Below are 15,250 nucleotides of genomic sequence, written 5' to 3' on the forward strand. Positions count from 1 at the left end.
GTTGTTTTGCATTTCCCTGGTTGGTTAGTGGTCTGGAAAGGAAATGAGATTGGAATGGTTGAAGTTGCAGCATTGGCAGGTGACACCACAGCTCTTTTCCTATTAAACAAGAATGACCATGAGGTACTGCAAAGAACTAAGTGATTAACACAAATGGGCGTCACTGAGATCAAATTTGGTATTAATAAATGAACAAAGTAAAGCATGAAGAGGAAAAAATTTCAATTTATGCACATTGGAGGTTCCAAATGAAATGTAAAAAAACTCAGTGGAAGTTTTGCTTACTACAATATTTTTTTCCAGTCCAAATCACCAACAGAATGTTGAGAATTGTATGGCAATGGACAGTTTAAAAGTTAAGAGATAATTCTGTATATTAGTTTCTACCTCACTTGTGAACGTGTGCATAGCACTTTACCTTATCCAAAATGGTTATTACATAGTTAATACTATTTGGCATTAGAAAAAGGAACAAAAGCTCTAAATGTAGAATAATGAGTAAGGTAGAAGTCAAACTGGCAGATTTGATTCAATGTGTTGCTTTTCAGTACTGACTTGTGAACTCTATTAGCTCTAGGGTATAGCAGGGAGGAGAAGACAGTTATTTTCCAGTTGATTTTTCTGAATTTCCTGAAGTCTAGGACACACGTTGATCCAGTTAGAGATTCTAATATGGTCAATGCAAAAATTGTCACCAGTTCAGTACAAATATGCTTAGCCGTAAGCAGTTATTCTGCAATAAATGCTTGAACTGTGACTTGAAAATTCAAGTCCGAATTCATCACAGTATTGTCCCAGAAAAAGGTGGTCTGTGCCAAGCAGAAGCATGTGGAGACTGTGATGAGGCTACCTCTCCCTGTTGTTCCTTTTGACTTCTGGATGGAAGTGAAAAATGGGGCCTACATTTTTGTCCTAATAAAAGAATTGGAATCTTTCAGCTGCTCCATATTGCACAAGTAGTGCATCAGTTACCTCTTTATTTGGTTGCCTCGGGACAATAAAATGCCGAGGAAATTGCTCTATTGCCATACATTTGTGTAAAACAGAGCCCTTCTAAATAATGATCTATTTCTTTCTGCAAGGTTTGGCCCAAGGTGTTTGTTATCCATTGAATTGTGTGCAGTGATCCCCTAGGTAGAGGAGAAGCAATCCGTTTCTGTTTATCTAAAAGTCTGGGTCAATTTTAATGGTTGTGATTGTGGACAAGACATTAGATTTCCAGTTTGGTGGGCCCTCAGAGGTGACACGTTGAGGTGGCAGAGGTTTCTTAGCGGCTGTTTTCCACTTCAACGGTTTTGCTTCTATTTTCTTCCCTTTCTTATTCCTGGATTCAACAGATGCATCAGGACACTGTGGCTGAGGACATGTCTGTTTTGCATTTGTTTCTAAGGATACTATCTATCATGGAGAATAAATTAGCATATATATTCCTTTTCTAGAAAATGTCAGATGGCGCTTTGGCCAGCCAGAGCTTGATACACTAAAATGCTGCTGAACTTTTATCACATACAATGCAGATGATCAATTGTCTGAATTGTTTTTTGGTCACTAACTTCACTGTTTGTTGACAGTTATACATACATGTAGAGAGGTGCAGGTGATACTAGGAAGAAACAGCTACTCTTAGACTTAATTACTTAATCCTTTAATGAGAGAATGTAGAACACTTTCTGCTTTGATGTTTCCTCAGGAAAATAAACTGTTTTATTTTACAATTCAATATACTTTTTGTGTTTTCTATTAGAAGCTGTATATGACTTTTTTTTCTTAGTTTTTATCCTTCTTTGCTCTGGAGCTTTTCAGATTCTCAACAATGCCTTGGCTTGCCCAGCTTGTTTGGATTACAAAAGATTATTGTCTTTGGGTCTGTTATAATGTATTTGGCCCTTTATTTTTTCTTTCTGCTTTTTCTTTTTCTTTTTTTTTTTTTTTCATGTGAAGTTTCCACACTGGCTTTGTCTCCACAGCCCACAGTGGTAGTACAGCTGCCAAGTTTCCCCACAGCATTAGGACAACCACTGATCCAGCAATGTGTACCGCATCACTAGTCCAGGCTGCCTGTAACTGCTTTGAGACCATCCTTTCCCTTCTTGCTCCAGCTTGCTCCCTTTCTCCTTTTTTTTCAGTGGCAATTGCAGTGAGAAATCATTCTCTATTAAATATATGTAAAATAAATCCCACACTGCTGGGAGCTGACCATGAACTGCCCTTCCTGCACCCTTGCCCCATGTGTGTTGTGATTGAACAATGATTGCAAAAGGTGTAGCGTAGCTGGCAAGGCATCTTAAGAGCGGTGTGTCCTGCTGAACAAGGTTTTGAGCTGTCTTGAGCTATAATTTGCTGGCAGATATCTGTGTTACTGACAGTCTTTCACAGCTGGGTCTCTGGGCTGGAGTTTTCAAGCCCATGCCTTGCAGAGGGTAGACTTATATTGGAGAGAGGTGTCCTGGTGGTTTTGACAAGTCCTGGCAACAAAAGCATCAGAAAAGACTCAGAGGCCATGTAAGCAGAATGGTCAGTGCTAAAAAAGGGGAGTGAGTAAACTGAAGTGGAAATATGAGGGGGAAAACAGCAGGCCTGGCGATAGCTGCTCCTTTAAAGGACTGCACGTAATTAATGTTCCCTGTCTCTGGCTTTTATTTAAAGTTAAGACATAGTTGGTTAGACTTCCTTCATGTTTACATCCAGTGTGAACAATTTTGAAATACTTTGCTTTGACTATATCCTAGAACCTTCCCAGACTTGGATTCCTGACTGCCTATATCCTTCACTATGGCTCCTTCCAGAGTTCCCCTCTCAACCTTCTGTGGGGCTGGAGGAGCTGTACTGCACTGTGCTTAACCGAAGGCATCCAGAAGGCGCTACCAGTTGGCATCAACTTTGGTGGTTTCAAAATTAATTCTTTGCTTCTCCTTGGAACAAAAACAGTGGCTTTTAAATTGCTTGCATTGGAGTTCTTTAAAGGCTTGTTTCCAGATCACAACTTCAACTTTTTGACTTTATATTAGCATGGCAAAAGAGACCTAGATAATAAGTACAATTTTTGACCTATTTGTTAGTTGCTTTCCTTGCCCTCCAGGAGAGGCAGAGCTGAGCTGCACCCCATCAGAACTGGTTTGAGGCCATGTAGTGCCCACCACATACCATGGGCAGAAGCCCAAGGCGGCTGTGGGGAAATTGGGCACTGTCTCTGAGTGCGCCAACTTTGCAGCAGCAGTGGAGCCCTTGCCAGCACCGTGTCCATGTGTCTGGTGAGGGGGTGCTGTGGCACATGGGGTCAGCCCCCGAGGGTCAGCCCGTGCAGGGAATCGCCTGCCCGCGTGATTTATTCCAAAGCAGGGAGGCTGATGCCCTGAGGCAAGCACTAAGCAAAACCCATTTTATTCTAGAGTCAATATTGTCCACTGCCTGGAAAGCTGCCAGCCTGCTCTGCGCTCGCCCTTTTCTTTCCAACAGGGAATGTCTTTCAGCTTCTAAGCATCTGATTAAAAAAGCAACTTCACTTTTCAAGCCATTTTATTTTGTTTGGGATGGATGCCTTTTGCTTTCATTGTGCAGCTCGCCTTGCCGTCTGCGGTTCAGACTCCAGCTCACAAAAACCAGGCTCTCATTAATCACTTATTGGGGATCCAGAATACCCCAGTGAGAGCCAATGTACATGTTTTGCTTGGTAATGTCTGAGCTGATTTGAACAAATATTGCCAATGTGGCTGCTATCTTACTCTTTATTGCTGCGCTCAATGTCCTTTGACAGCACATTCAGGTAGCCTGCCCAAGGAGTGCCTTAGCAGACTGAGAAATGCCACAGAAATGCTTTATGGAGCTGGCACCTGTGCTGCACCCTCCTGTAATATAAATTGATTTATTGAATCAAGCACAGAAGCCCTGCTACAGAAACCTCAGGCTATAGTCTCTAGAGAACCACCTAATAAAACAGCCCCAACTGACACTCCTCATTAGCTTTTCCACCGATCCCAAGGCAGTATTTAAAGTGACAGTGTCCCTCTTTTTGGCCTGAATTTATCTGCTGGCTAATGCCTGTGGGTCTAATTAGCTTAGTATTATTAGTCTTATTCAGATAAGCTGCATTTCCTAACAGCTTGATTCGAACTTGTAAGAAGTAATTGGAAGTCCGCAAACCCTGTGCTCTAACCTGCTTGATTTCATCTTTTAACCAAAATCATGTAATCTACAAAAAGTCATCTTTTCCCCCGTTTTTTTTTTTTTTTAATTGAGCTTTTTTGCCTACTGAAACATTCTGTGTTTCTTCTGCTGAAATCCTGGCTGTATTGTTGTGTTTGAGACCTCAGCCGTATCCTTTGTACAATCGCCAGGGAGAGATCAAATTTTAATTTCATAATTACTTCACAAGAAAGCAACCTTTTCCCCAGTCATGCCTGATACTAATTTCCTTCCAGCAACTTACATTTTCATAATTTAACGATTATGAGGCACCTTTGCAGCACTGGGCCATTCTGGAGGAGAGAGAGAGGATATCATTTTTGCAGCAGAAACCGTCATCTGCAGTCACCTGCCTTGCTTTCTGTGTCTGTGCTTTTGTTTCTCGCTGCAAGGTGGCGGGGAGCGGGAGGGGACGTACCCTATTGGTGCACACAGCTTGAGCAGCTTGCTGGGCTGTGCCTGGGTGTCTGGGGCACAGCTCTGCAATGATGAATGGCTGTTTGCAATGTGCATGTTATGCATCTTTTCAAGATTTGCAGCCCTCACTGCAGGAGCAGCAGGAGGTGAGAGCTGACCTGCTGTGTACAGTACATCTCCTGACGATGATAAATGGCTCTTTCCCCAAGTGTGCACATGCCACGGGAGCTGAGCCAGAGTCTTTGGGGCAGGAGAAAGCAGAAACAGGAAAGCAATACTGCTGCAACATAAGAGAAAGCTTAAGTCTGAAGTAAAACTCTATGTAAATGGCCTCTCTGGGGCCAAATGAGTGATAAGAATGAGGTTGGTCTGAGTCATGTCCTGCAAGACCATCTCCTTCTTGAAGCAGTGCATCTTAGGTCTGTCCCTGCATGGCTGTGCATCTCTACTTGGGCTTCGCCTTGGCATAGAATCAGGTGCCACATATGCCAGGGCAAACAAAAGAATCCCCGTGTGCTTTTTCAGAAGGAAACTAAACTAGAATGAGGTAATGTTCAATCTGAAAATCCAAGCAAAAACAGCCCTTCTTCCTGATAAGGTGAAGTCTCTTTCCACACTCATGCTTTCTCTGGCTTCCCCCTCTGCACAAATTTTACATCACCTCGGCTGGCTCCATAGAAGTTCTCTTTCTTTCCCTTGTTATCAAAGATTGATTTATGGCTCTGCTTCTGGCTGAAAGGAGGCCTCTTGCTCCTTGGACGAGTTTCCAGTACTGCTGTGGAATGGTGAGGTCTCTGCTTGCTGTGTCTCACTGCCTCCACCATCCTGCAGTAAAGAAGACTTTCCCAGAAGAATTTGCTTTCTGATTCCTCCTTAACCTCAATCTCTTTTGCTTCCAGAGGATCCCAGCTAGCAAATGTGGAGCAGGCACTGTGAGTTTAACATGCGGCCTTTTTCTCATCTGCCTCACGACAACTTTTTAACAAGAAATACAGCAAAATACAAATTTACAAATGTTTTGCATTTGTTTTCCATCACAGTGCACTCCAGTCTATCAGCCCATAGAGTGTCAACAGGCCACTTCCTTTACCCCTCTATCTCCAGAGTAAATTGCTGACAAGCCTTCCTGTTTGTCTTTTAAGAGTAGAAGAGATAGAATAACTTTTAAGAAGTGGTCAAGGCAACAGGTCCACTGGGGACAAAAAAGAAAGACTTAGCCTGCTGAGGCTGTTGCAGAAGATGAACCTGCTTGATGTGCAGCTTCAGTGTCTGCACCCAGGTTTTGTCACTCAGTAGTAACAAAGCTCAACAGGTCACAAGCAGTGAATGAAAGCACTTGGAATATTCTTGCTCTGTCCCTCACAGCCACTGCTTTTAAATATCTTCATTAATTTTTTTTCCTGATCTATTTTTTTGTGGGCAAGGACATCTCTAAATGCTTGAGATGCTTGACAATCCTCTCCCTGACTTGTCTTCTACCACTTTCTTTTAATGCTCCAGTAGAGGTGAATGGACTAAGAAGTCAGCTGCATTCCAGGAAGTGCCTGAAAAGACTCTGGTGCTCGAGTCTTTAAACTGGGCTGGTCAAAATGGATAGTTTGTTTTGTTTAGGAATTACTTCAATGGGAATATGTGGTGTTGGTGCTCTCTAAAGTCCAGACTCCATCTTAGGACTGTACACAGCAGTGAAGGCTCCCTGGAGGTCCAAGGCTCATGTATTAGTGTGATTGGACCAAGCCAGAGATGACAGATGTGTACAAGTCATGCTGAGAGACTTTATTTTTTTAAATTTGTAGATCAGTAGACAGAACTAGGATTTGCAAAATGAAACATTATACACTTCCAGGTTCATAAGAAGGTGTTTCTGACTTTTCTGTGAATAATGAGTGTTTTAAAACTTGTATGTTTTCCTCTTTACTTGAAAGAAGCCCTATGAGAGTATCTTGGTTAAGGTAGATCTTTCCCTAAAAACTATTTTGTGCCCATGTGCATGTGCATCGGTCTTTGATTTGGCTTTGCCATCATCTTTTCTCTTAACAAACATTGCTATAGTTTGTGTGCCTTAATTATCTTTGTTTACTGTAATTTTGTTTCATCAAACTGTGTGTCAGATGAGCAATAGGGGAAAAATACTGTGACACTGAACATTAGAGCTAGCCTATCTAGAGGGTACTTAGTATCAGACAGTGCTGTCTGGATTTAGAGATCCTGACTCTGCAGAAGCACAAGTGTAAGGACATTTTTTAAGATAATGGCTGAGTTGAGACATAAATTGTATAATTTTCAGTGGCTCTGTGCCTAACCTGCACTACACATCTTTTCTTCTTGATATTAAGTATGTACTTACACTGGTTAGATGCCTGTAGTTGAAGAGACAGTACAGATGATTAGTTGCTTTTGGACTGGTGGTTTAAGCTCTGTTACCCAAAGGGTGAGCTTGATTACTTGGGGGGGGGGGGGGGGGAAAGGAAAGAGTTTCTGTCAAGCTGTGCGTTGCTTAAAGATTAAAACATGATTTTCTGTTGGTATAACCAAAGAAAGTTGAGGTTGAGAAGGAAGTTATTTGGATAGCTGGGGTAGTTTTGTTGTGAGCTGGGTTATTTTGGGTGAGGGGGAGAGTTGGGGCAGGTGGAGGGTGTATGGATGGCCCTAGGTTTGGGGGTTTTTGAAAGTGGTAGCAAAACAGTGCTAGAAATACACGAAATCTATGAACCTGTCTCAGAGATGCCTTTAGCGTTGTACTCAGTGTGGACTAGGACTTTTATGAAGCAGAAGTATGTTCTCTTGGTTGATTGCCACAAGTAGGTTTATTCTATGCTTCAAGCTAAAGCCCTTTGATGATGATTTTCTTTGCTCTTCCTTAGGTTTAATTCTCAGTTTACTATTAGGTGTCACAAGCAGAGATGTAAAACATAAACTTTCCAAAGCCAAGTGCCATGAAAAAGCAGAGCACAGAGTCTGGATTCCCCTGTCATGCACAGAACTGAACCTTCCAGGTCAGGGTAGGTTGTGTTTTCAACACCATCTGTTGTGCCTGGGGATGCCAATGCAATACTTTTCATGACCAGTAATCTTACACAGTTTGCCATGAAAGAAAATGGAATGCGGATTTTGGTTTTAGTCATCAACTTCTACTCTTATATGCATTTGTATGTGCTTTCAGAAGGCAAATTTTAAGAACAACTTATATGGCAGAGGAACTCATAACACATGTAAGATTTTATCTAGGATTTGGGCTCTGAAATTTGCATATGGGAGCTGACTGGTTTTTCAAGCTCTGACCCAGAAATATGCAGGTAACTTTGATAATCTTTTATTTAAAAAGTGCTAAAGCACTGCTAATGACCCCAGCACTCCAAGAAACTTCTGTAGATTGTGTTGTGCATTTAGTAGCTCCTGTTTGTTTTTTCACCGTGCATTTAGAGCAGATTTCAGTTAGCATATGAGTAACATCATGTCAGTCCTAGTTCTTTTGTTCAGACATCTCTTTTGGCTCCTGGTGCGATTTGGCCCGGTTTTTCAAAATGTTGATCCTGAGTCCAAATGTAACTTTGTGGGTGGTACATATGTCAAGACCTAGTTCAGTATTTTTGGACAGCAGTAGCATTTCATAATTCTTTTGAAATGAAAAGAAGAAACAAAGTTAACTGAAAAAAATGCAGCTAGATCTAGCTGGGCATGAGCTTGCCTGTTCTACTCCCAACTGCTCCCCCTGTTTTTCCATTTGGAAAAATAGAGGCTTACGTGGCAGAAGCACTTAACAAGCTTTAGGCTTATTCAGAGCTGGAAGCAGTAGCATTGCCTTGTCTTTAAAACCTTCCTTGTTATCCCCTGGTGGCCACCAAAACCTCCTGGGATGTGGACAAGCAGGACAGGGAGAGGGGAGGGTTGCAACACTGTGTTGTTAAAGCAGTGAGCTGGGCTGAATTATGCAGGGGGCTGAGTAAGGCCATGCTGGCACTAAAAGAGCCAAGTCACCCCCTCAGGTTCTCTGTATGTCAGTGTTTGATATATCTGCTGCCATATTATATCTTTATATACAGTGCATGACAGTATAAATGCAACTTTATTACATAAAATTAAGATAAATAGTCCAGAAGGTTGTAGCCTGTGTGAAATAAATCCACATACAAAATACAGGAGGTTTTGCAGGGCATATATTAGAATGAACTTCATATCTTCTTTCCATCTCCCCAGTGCAATTACTGAGTTGTTAGCTGAAAAGCTGTGCTTCATGCTTCTCTTGCAGCAAACCACATACTAGTATATTGTTAATTCTGTTTCTCTAGTAATGCAGGATATAGGTACTTTTCCAGAGTGTCTCAGGTTGCTTTTCAGTGTATCTGAGACTGCTGTGGTTGCAGTTCCGAGCATTGATTTTTAAGTGATGGTAATTTTTCAGGCAATAGCAACATCAGCAGCTCATTTGAGATGAGTTTGACACCCAGCTTCCAAGCCCAAGAGGTGACAGGCTATGAGGACTATGACATAGCTCTCTGGGCCTCCTTCACTTAGTTGCACAGCTTCAGGAGGTCACAGGCTAGCCAGCTGCTCTCCCTAATCTGCTGATGGAGCAAGTTAGCTGCAGCCCTTGAAACATGGCCTCCCCCAATGTCTTTACACCAAGGTGTCATAGTTGAAGGCCTGAGGGACAGTAGTTTTTGTAATGATTCCATAAAAGAAGCTGGACACAGCAGTGAGGAGCATTCTTTTGAAGGACACTGGCTTATATGATTCTTTATTCCCTTCTTCCTAAAGCACACTCAGTGTGAGGTGTTGTGCAGGAGAATATAAGGAGAAAGAGGAGAGAAGGAAAAAAGCTTGGTCCTTGTTTTTGTCAACTTACAGGGCAGTGTAAAGTGAAGGCTTTATCTTAAATATTTGTAATTACCTTTCAGATAATGTAGTCTGTGTATAAAGGGCTTGTTTTTTCTTTTAAGAAGGGCTTTGCAAGTAGTTTAGTCACATCAACTTAATTTTGTTTGCTATTTTAACAAATATGTACAACATGAACATTCAGTAGGAATGGTTGACTTCTCAGGCTTGTGGCTTGATTAGTCATTTGACTGATGCCCACAATGGACTCAGCTGACACCCATTTTCTTGGTGGCAGAGAACAATTGGTTCTATGCAAGGCATAGTTCAGATTCCTCAAGGAAGTTTTCCCAAGGCTTCCAGTACTGTAGGTCCAGTTGAAAGCTTTGAAACATATTCATGAGTAGTCAGAAATAGTACATTTTTTTCTCTACGTTCAAACCAGGATATTCAAGTTAGTGAGTGAGGCAGAGATATTTGTTGGAAATAAAGGAAGGAACAAGAGCAAAAGCTATGACTGACTCCTCCTTACCAACTAAATGCTATTCCAGGATTTAAACATCAGGGAAGTATTATCATGTTGGCTACTTGTAGTAATTTCTGCCTCTTTGTTTGTTTTAAGGCCTAATTTATTCGCCCTCCCCAGTGCAGAATGCCATTTGAATGCCTTCACTGTATTGTGTCTTACAGAGATGGCCAAATATTATGGCTATATATCCTAAGATGTTCTTGACTACATGAAGGACCCACTGTATTTTGCAAACTTCACCTATTTTCATTTTGGGATTTTATACATAGTAATGCTTTGTAGTATGTGAGGAGAGCCCTCCACTACTGTTTCTTCTGTGCATTTTGGTTGCTTGTCATTTTTTTCTTGGTCCTTCCTCACCTCCAAAACCCTAATATGATCCCTTCCTGTGATTACTGGGAAATGTAACGGTGGGGCTTAAATGTCTAGCAACTCTCAGTAAGTCTGAGGCTTGCCTGGGTGATGCAGCATGTACAGCACCATTTATTGATCCCAGGCCTGTGCCATATTTTGGTGAAACTGGTAAGTTTGATTGCAATATAGGATTTCACCCTTAATTTTTAATTTCCTGCTGGTTTAGTCACAGCCTTAACATTGCTTAAAACAATCCCAAGCTTAAACTGACTCCCTGGAGCTCAGGCAGCCATCCTGAAGAGTGAAGAGCTACACAGCAGAGGTTGGCAATGGATGGCAGGGGACCTGCCCAGCACCTTTCCTCCCCCTCCTGTTTGTGCACTTGGGTGTTTCTGGTATCACCCTGAGGGCTTTGGGCATGGACAGGCCAGGAGGGAAGCACAACATGCAAGGAAAGGCTGAGGAGGGGCGACTTTGTGCTAAGAAGGGAAGCATGTCCCTCTGGGACAATGTACCTTAGCCAAAAAGGTGCCCCAGCACCTGAGCTCAAGCATGTATTATACTAACCACAGGACTCTACAGCTTATGACAATGACTGTCATCTTCTGTTGTTTTTTTTTTATTATTTCTCACTGGCAAAATTGCTAACCTTCTCACCTCATCAGTGTCAACAGCTGGATGTGTAAAAGGTAGAGTACGCAGGCATGCAGTGAACAGAATCGGAGCATGAGCATTTACTTCTCTTGTCTCTTGTCCATGGGAAAGCTGTGAAATGTGAAACTTCTGACAATCTTGACTGTTGCAGTCAAGGTCAAATGAGCACTAAATATCCTAAGACTTCAGCACATCTTGGTTTCTGCAGTCCTGGAGGGTGAGAACAGGATCAGAAAGCTGTTTCACACCGTGTGTACACGTCCTGTCATTGCTCACGTTTCACATTAACACTGTGAATCTAGGCATTGGTTAGCTTCTTGGATTTGGGGTTGTTTTGTTTGAGTTTTTTAATTTGGTTGAGTTTGGGTTTTTTTATGACAATGAATTATGGTGTAGCTGGTATCATATCTGACAATATCTTAACTGATTAGGATGTTATTCCAGTTCACCTCTTTCTTTGCAATCAATAGGAGCAGCCTGGCATGTTAGATGTTTTCCCATCTTCACTTTTCCTTTTGGTGAAATTGTAAATATTTACAGTAAACCTTCCTGCAGAAAAATGAATTTACATCTTGGTTCAAAGACAGAGTCCCTAGGAAAAAAATTTCCTTCCCCCCCCCCCCTCCCATTTTTGAAATCTCAACTGCTTGTTTCAGGACACTGGGTCACTAATTGAGTACAAGCTTCATAAATGTTGTTTGTCCTCCCTCCACAGGGCATACAAAACCATTGAGGAAGATGACTTGAAGTTTCCCCTTATATATGGAGAAGGCAAGAAGGTGGGCGCGTTTGCTTTCCTCAAACCAAAGGAAGAAGGAATTTTGTGCTGTTTACCACTCAGTTTAGCCCATAGCAGTCGGGTGTTTTCCACTCAGTATCTCTTTATTTTATCGTTTTGACAGCTTGAAAGAATATCTGGGTTCTGTCATAAATCAGTCTCATGTCTGGGGGGTGGTGGGGAGAGCTCAACATAGTAATAAGCATTTTACAGGAGTCATTTGTTGTTTAGTTTGCTTTTGTTTTTCTTTCATTGTAAATGGGCTACAATGACACTGTCGTAACTAATTGACTTTAAATGTTCCTGTTTCAGTGTAAAATATAACTAGAACAAAGCAGGAAGATAATAGTGCTCTGAGATGCAAAACTAATTTAGGAAGAGGAGGGATCAGGGCAGGATTTGTAAAGTATAACACCTTTTAACCTTATCTTCTTCAGCTAGTGTATGTGAACTCACTTTGAATTTTTCTGATGTGTGAAGGCTGACAGTTGAAAGGGAGAAACACTGTTCTGTTTGTTATACTTGCTTTCAGCTCTGTGATTAAGAACAGTGAGATTGCTAGTGTTGGTCCCAGCAAGCTTAGCTGGATGTAGCAATAGGATCAATCTAAGGACAGAGTGGTGTCAGTTTGCTGATATTGGTATGCTTGCTGTTTCTAAACAGTGCTCCTCTGCTTCATTAGGTTCTTATCTCAATGCAAAAATAGACACTCTTCAAAATTAGTCCATGTTTTGAAGGTTCAGATGTGCAGCTTATCTCTGAATTTCATTAAATTTATAATTTTTTTCAAAATGTTTCATGCACATGTTTTTAATTTACTTTCTTATTGCCCTGTGGAGCCAGGAGTCACTGAGGCAAAAAGATTCAGTTGCTCACTGTTAGTGATGCTGAGCTCCCTTGTTCAGAAGTTGCTGTGGCTAAGCTTGAGTTTGGGGAAAGTGATATGCAAAGCAGGATTCCCTGGGAGGCTGAATGCCTGGCCAGTCTTTGGAGCAGCTTCAATGAAGGAGAGCCCAGAACCTCTTGGGACAGTGCTCATGTCACAGAGGAAGGTGCTGTGGGAAGGAAGTGGTAGATGTGAGGGAACAGCAGACCTGCTGTAGACTGACTCTCCCTAGAAGAGAGCACTGTGGTCAGTGCTGCTATCAACTGTGTGTTCAGCAATTCAGGGTGGCCTTTGGCACTTCCCCTGGTAAAGGGAATATACAACAATATGTCAATAGGAAGATGCCATGCATTCCTTATGTAAGTAAATAAGCTCCTTGTCCTCTTTATAAAACCTATACTAACGGTATAATTCGCTGAAGGAACGGTCTCATAAACTGGTGTGGACACTGAGGTGACTGGATTAGGTTTCTATAGACCCAGTACCTTAGAGATGATGACTCAGTGGGATGTGAATGAAAACAAAGCTTGGAATAAGGAGAAAAATGTAGATGGCATGAGTATGAAAAGCTTTCACACTGATTAGCTATGTTAAATTTAGAGTTTCTGGGAGAGAAAAGGAATTCATCTAACTAACTGTAGCAGTTACAGAGTAGGAATGTTGTCTCATTCACTATTGACATAGTCCATGTAACAAGATTTTATCCCATTGCTTTTCTTTATTTCCAGGCTCGGGTTATGGCAACAATTGGAGTGACCCGAGGACTGGGAGACCATGACCTGAAAGTGCACGACTCCAATATATACATCAAACCTTTCCTGTCCTCATCTCCTGAGGTAAAACAGCCAAGGTTCAACTGTCTGAGAGAGGGAAATAAATTTACTTAGTGCATTTATTTGTTCTTCTCAAATCATCCATTCTAATTGTGATCCAGTCCAGGTAACATGCTGCCCTTTCCGAAGGTGCAGCATGATAGTAACATCCATGGTTCATAGCAGATTCTAAGTTCCCCAGCTGTGTGCTCTAGCTCTGATTACTCTACATCGCTGCAGAGCACTGATTCCTTCTCACTCCCTGTTCCATGGTTATCCCATAGCCTTGCTGTTCAATATGTTACAGATGCCCATCTCTCCTTCCACCTTTGTGTGCTCCAGCTCCTGTCAAGGCCTAGATCATGCTGCCTTCACAGAAGGTGTCAATCCGTGTATTGCAGAAGGGATGTCTTCCACAGCAGTGTAGTATCCTGCATTACACAGAGAATACCTGATCAACTCTTAAGCGGGAGAATGCCAAGAGCCATAAGGAGAATACTTTATGCTTCAATCTGTCAGCCCCTTAACCTTCAGTTCTTAATCCTTTTCATAGTTAAATTGACAAATAATGACAGTGTGCATTCCCAAATGATGGTGTAATGAGGAGATTATGTGGTATTCAGGTTAGGGGTAGCTTTAAATGTTTCTGCTAGTTCAGATGGCCTCATCACAAGCAATTCCAGCCAGGTTTTGACCACTGGAGTGAAGTTTTGATCACTTACAGTGAAGGATATCAAGCCTTCCAAAGAAATTTAAATGTATTTGTTAACAAGGGGCATGCAACCCTTGCTTTTTTTCTCCCTCTGTAACTGCATTCCTGTTCCTATGTCAAGGAACAGATATCACATATTTTTCATAAAATATTAAGCAAGGGCAAACCATCTGATGACAGCACAAAAAGAGGCAGCTTTGCTTCCATGGCCCAAGTGCTGATAACTGTCCATTGTCAACTGGACTGCCAAAGTTTTAACCATACTCAGTATTTTACCTTGAATTTGTTGCTTGCTCTAGCAGTATGAGAGAATAGAAACACACAAGTAACATCATACTGCTAGGAAGGAACCAAATTATTAAATTAACCTTGCTTAGAACATCTCCAAGGCATATTTGTCCGGAATGTTTCAGGCTGCTCAAAGAATCACTGGCAAAAGTATTAGCAAAAGCATGTTTAATATTAAAATGAAAGCATGACAAAGTTTGTTGGCAGGTTTCACTCTACTACTTATTAGATGGCTGGAGCACACAGAGAAGAAGTTGGACTGAAATCTAAAATCAATCAATCTAAAACTAAAATCAGCCAAAAATTATCTATGTGGGAGCTAGGGACAAAAAAACTTAAGGGTAAGGAATGAGGATAAGGGTAAGGATAAAAAGGAATAAGTGAGACCCTCCTGCTGAGTCACAAGGTTCAGAGTAAACCCCCTTGCCAAACTTATCTCCAGACTTCACCACCAGTTTAGGCTTAAAGGTTTTAACAACACTTAATCAATAGCTGAATTTAAACAATTTAACGAAAGATTCTATGGAATTTCTTTAAGCACAACAGTAACTGACTTACAGGCTTAACTTATGAATATAACATTTAAGAATCTAAGAGAGCAACATTCCTAGCACCTTTGCTATAACATATTCACACTCATAGGTACACAGACCTCAAAGAGTATGTACACAGCCTGCTGTGGTCCAGGAGAACTCAGAGTCTCACTTGGACTCACTGTTTATAAGGTTGCAGGAAAGTTGGCTTTAGCCATAGTAATTTTCCATTCTGCCTGCAATTTGGGTGGTAATTTTCTCTGAAAGTTTGATAACTTTGTTATAACGTT

General features: G+C 41.5%; 1 protein-coding gene across 1 annotated transcript in view; it reads left to right on the top strand.

The window, feature by feature from the left end:
• PPM1H (protein phosphatase, Mg2+/Mn2+ dependent 1H) overlaps positions 1–15,250 on the top strand; it is a 122,859-nt gene that overhangs the window by 94,672 nt on the left and 12,937 nt on the right. Inside the window, exons 7-8 of the mRNA XM_005519313.3 lie at positions 11,667–11,730; positions 13,344–13,451. Coding sequence (XP_005519370.1) covers positions 11,667–11,730; positions 13,344–13,451 — 172 coding nt within the window. The remainder of the gene's footprint in view (positions 1–11,666; positions 11,731–13,343; positions 13,452–15,250) is intronic.

Source organism: Pseudopodoces humilis, chromosome 5 (genome assembly GCF_049639895.1).
Source record: "Pseudopodoces humilis isolate 2021_Gansu_Grassland_sample_001 chromosome 5, ASM4963989v1, whole genome shotgun sequence".
Classification (NCBI taxonomy): domain Eukaryota; kingdom Metazoa; phylum Chordata; class Aves; order Passeriformes; family Paridae; genus Pseudopodoces; species Pseudopodoces humilis.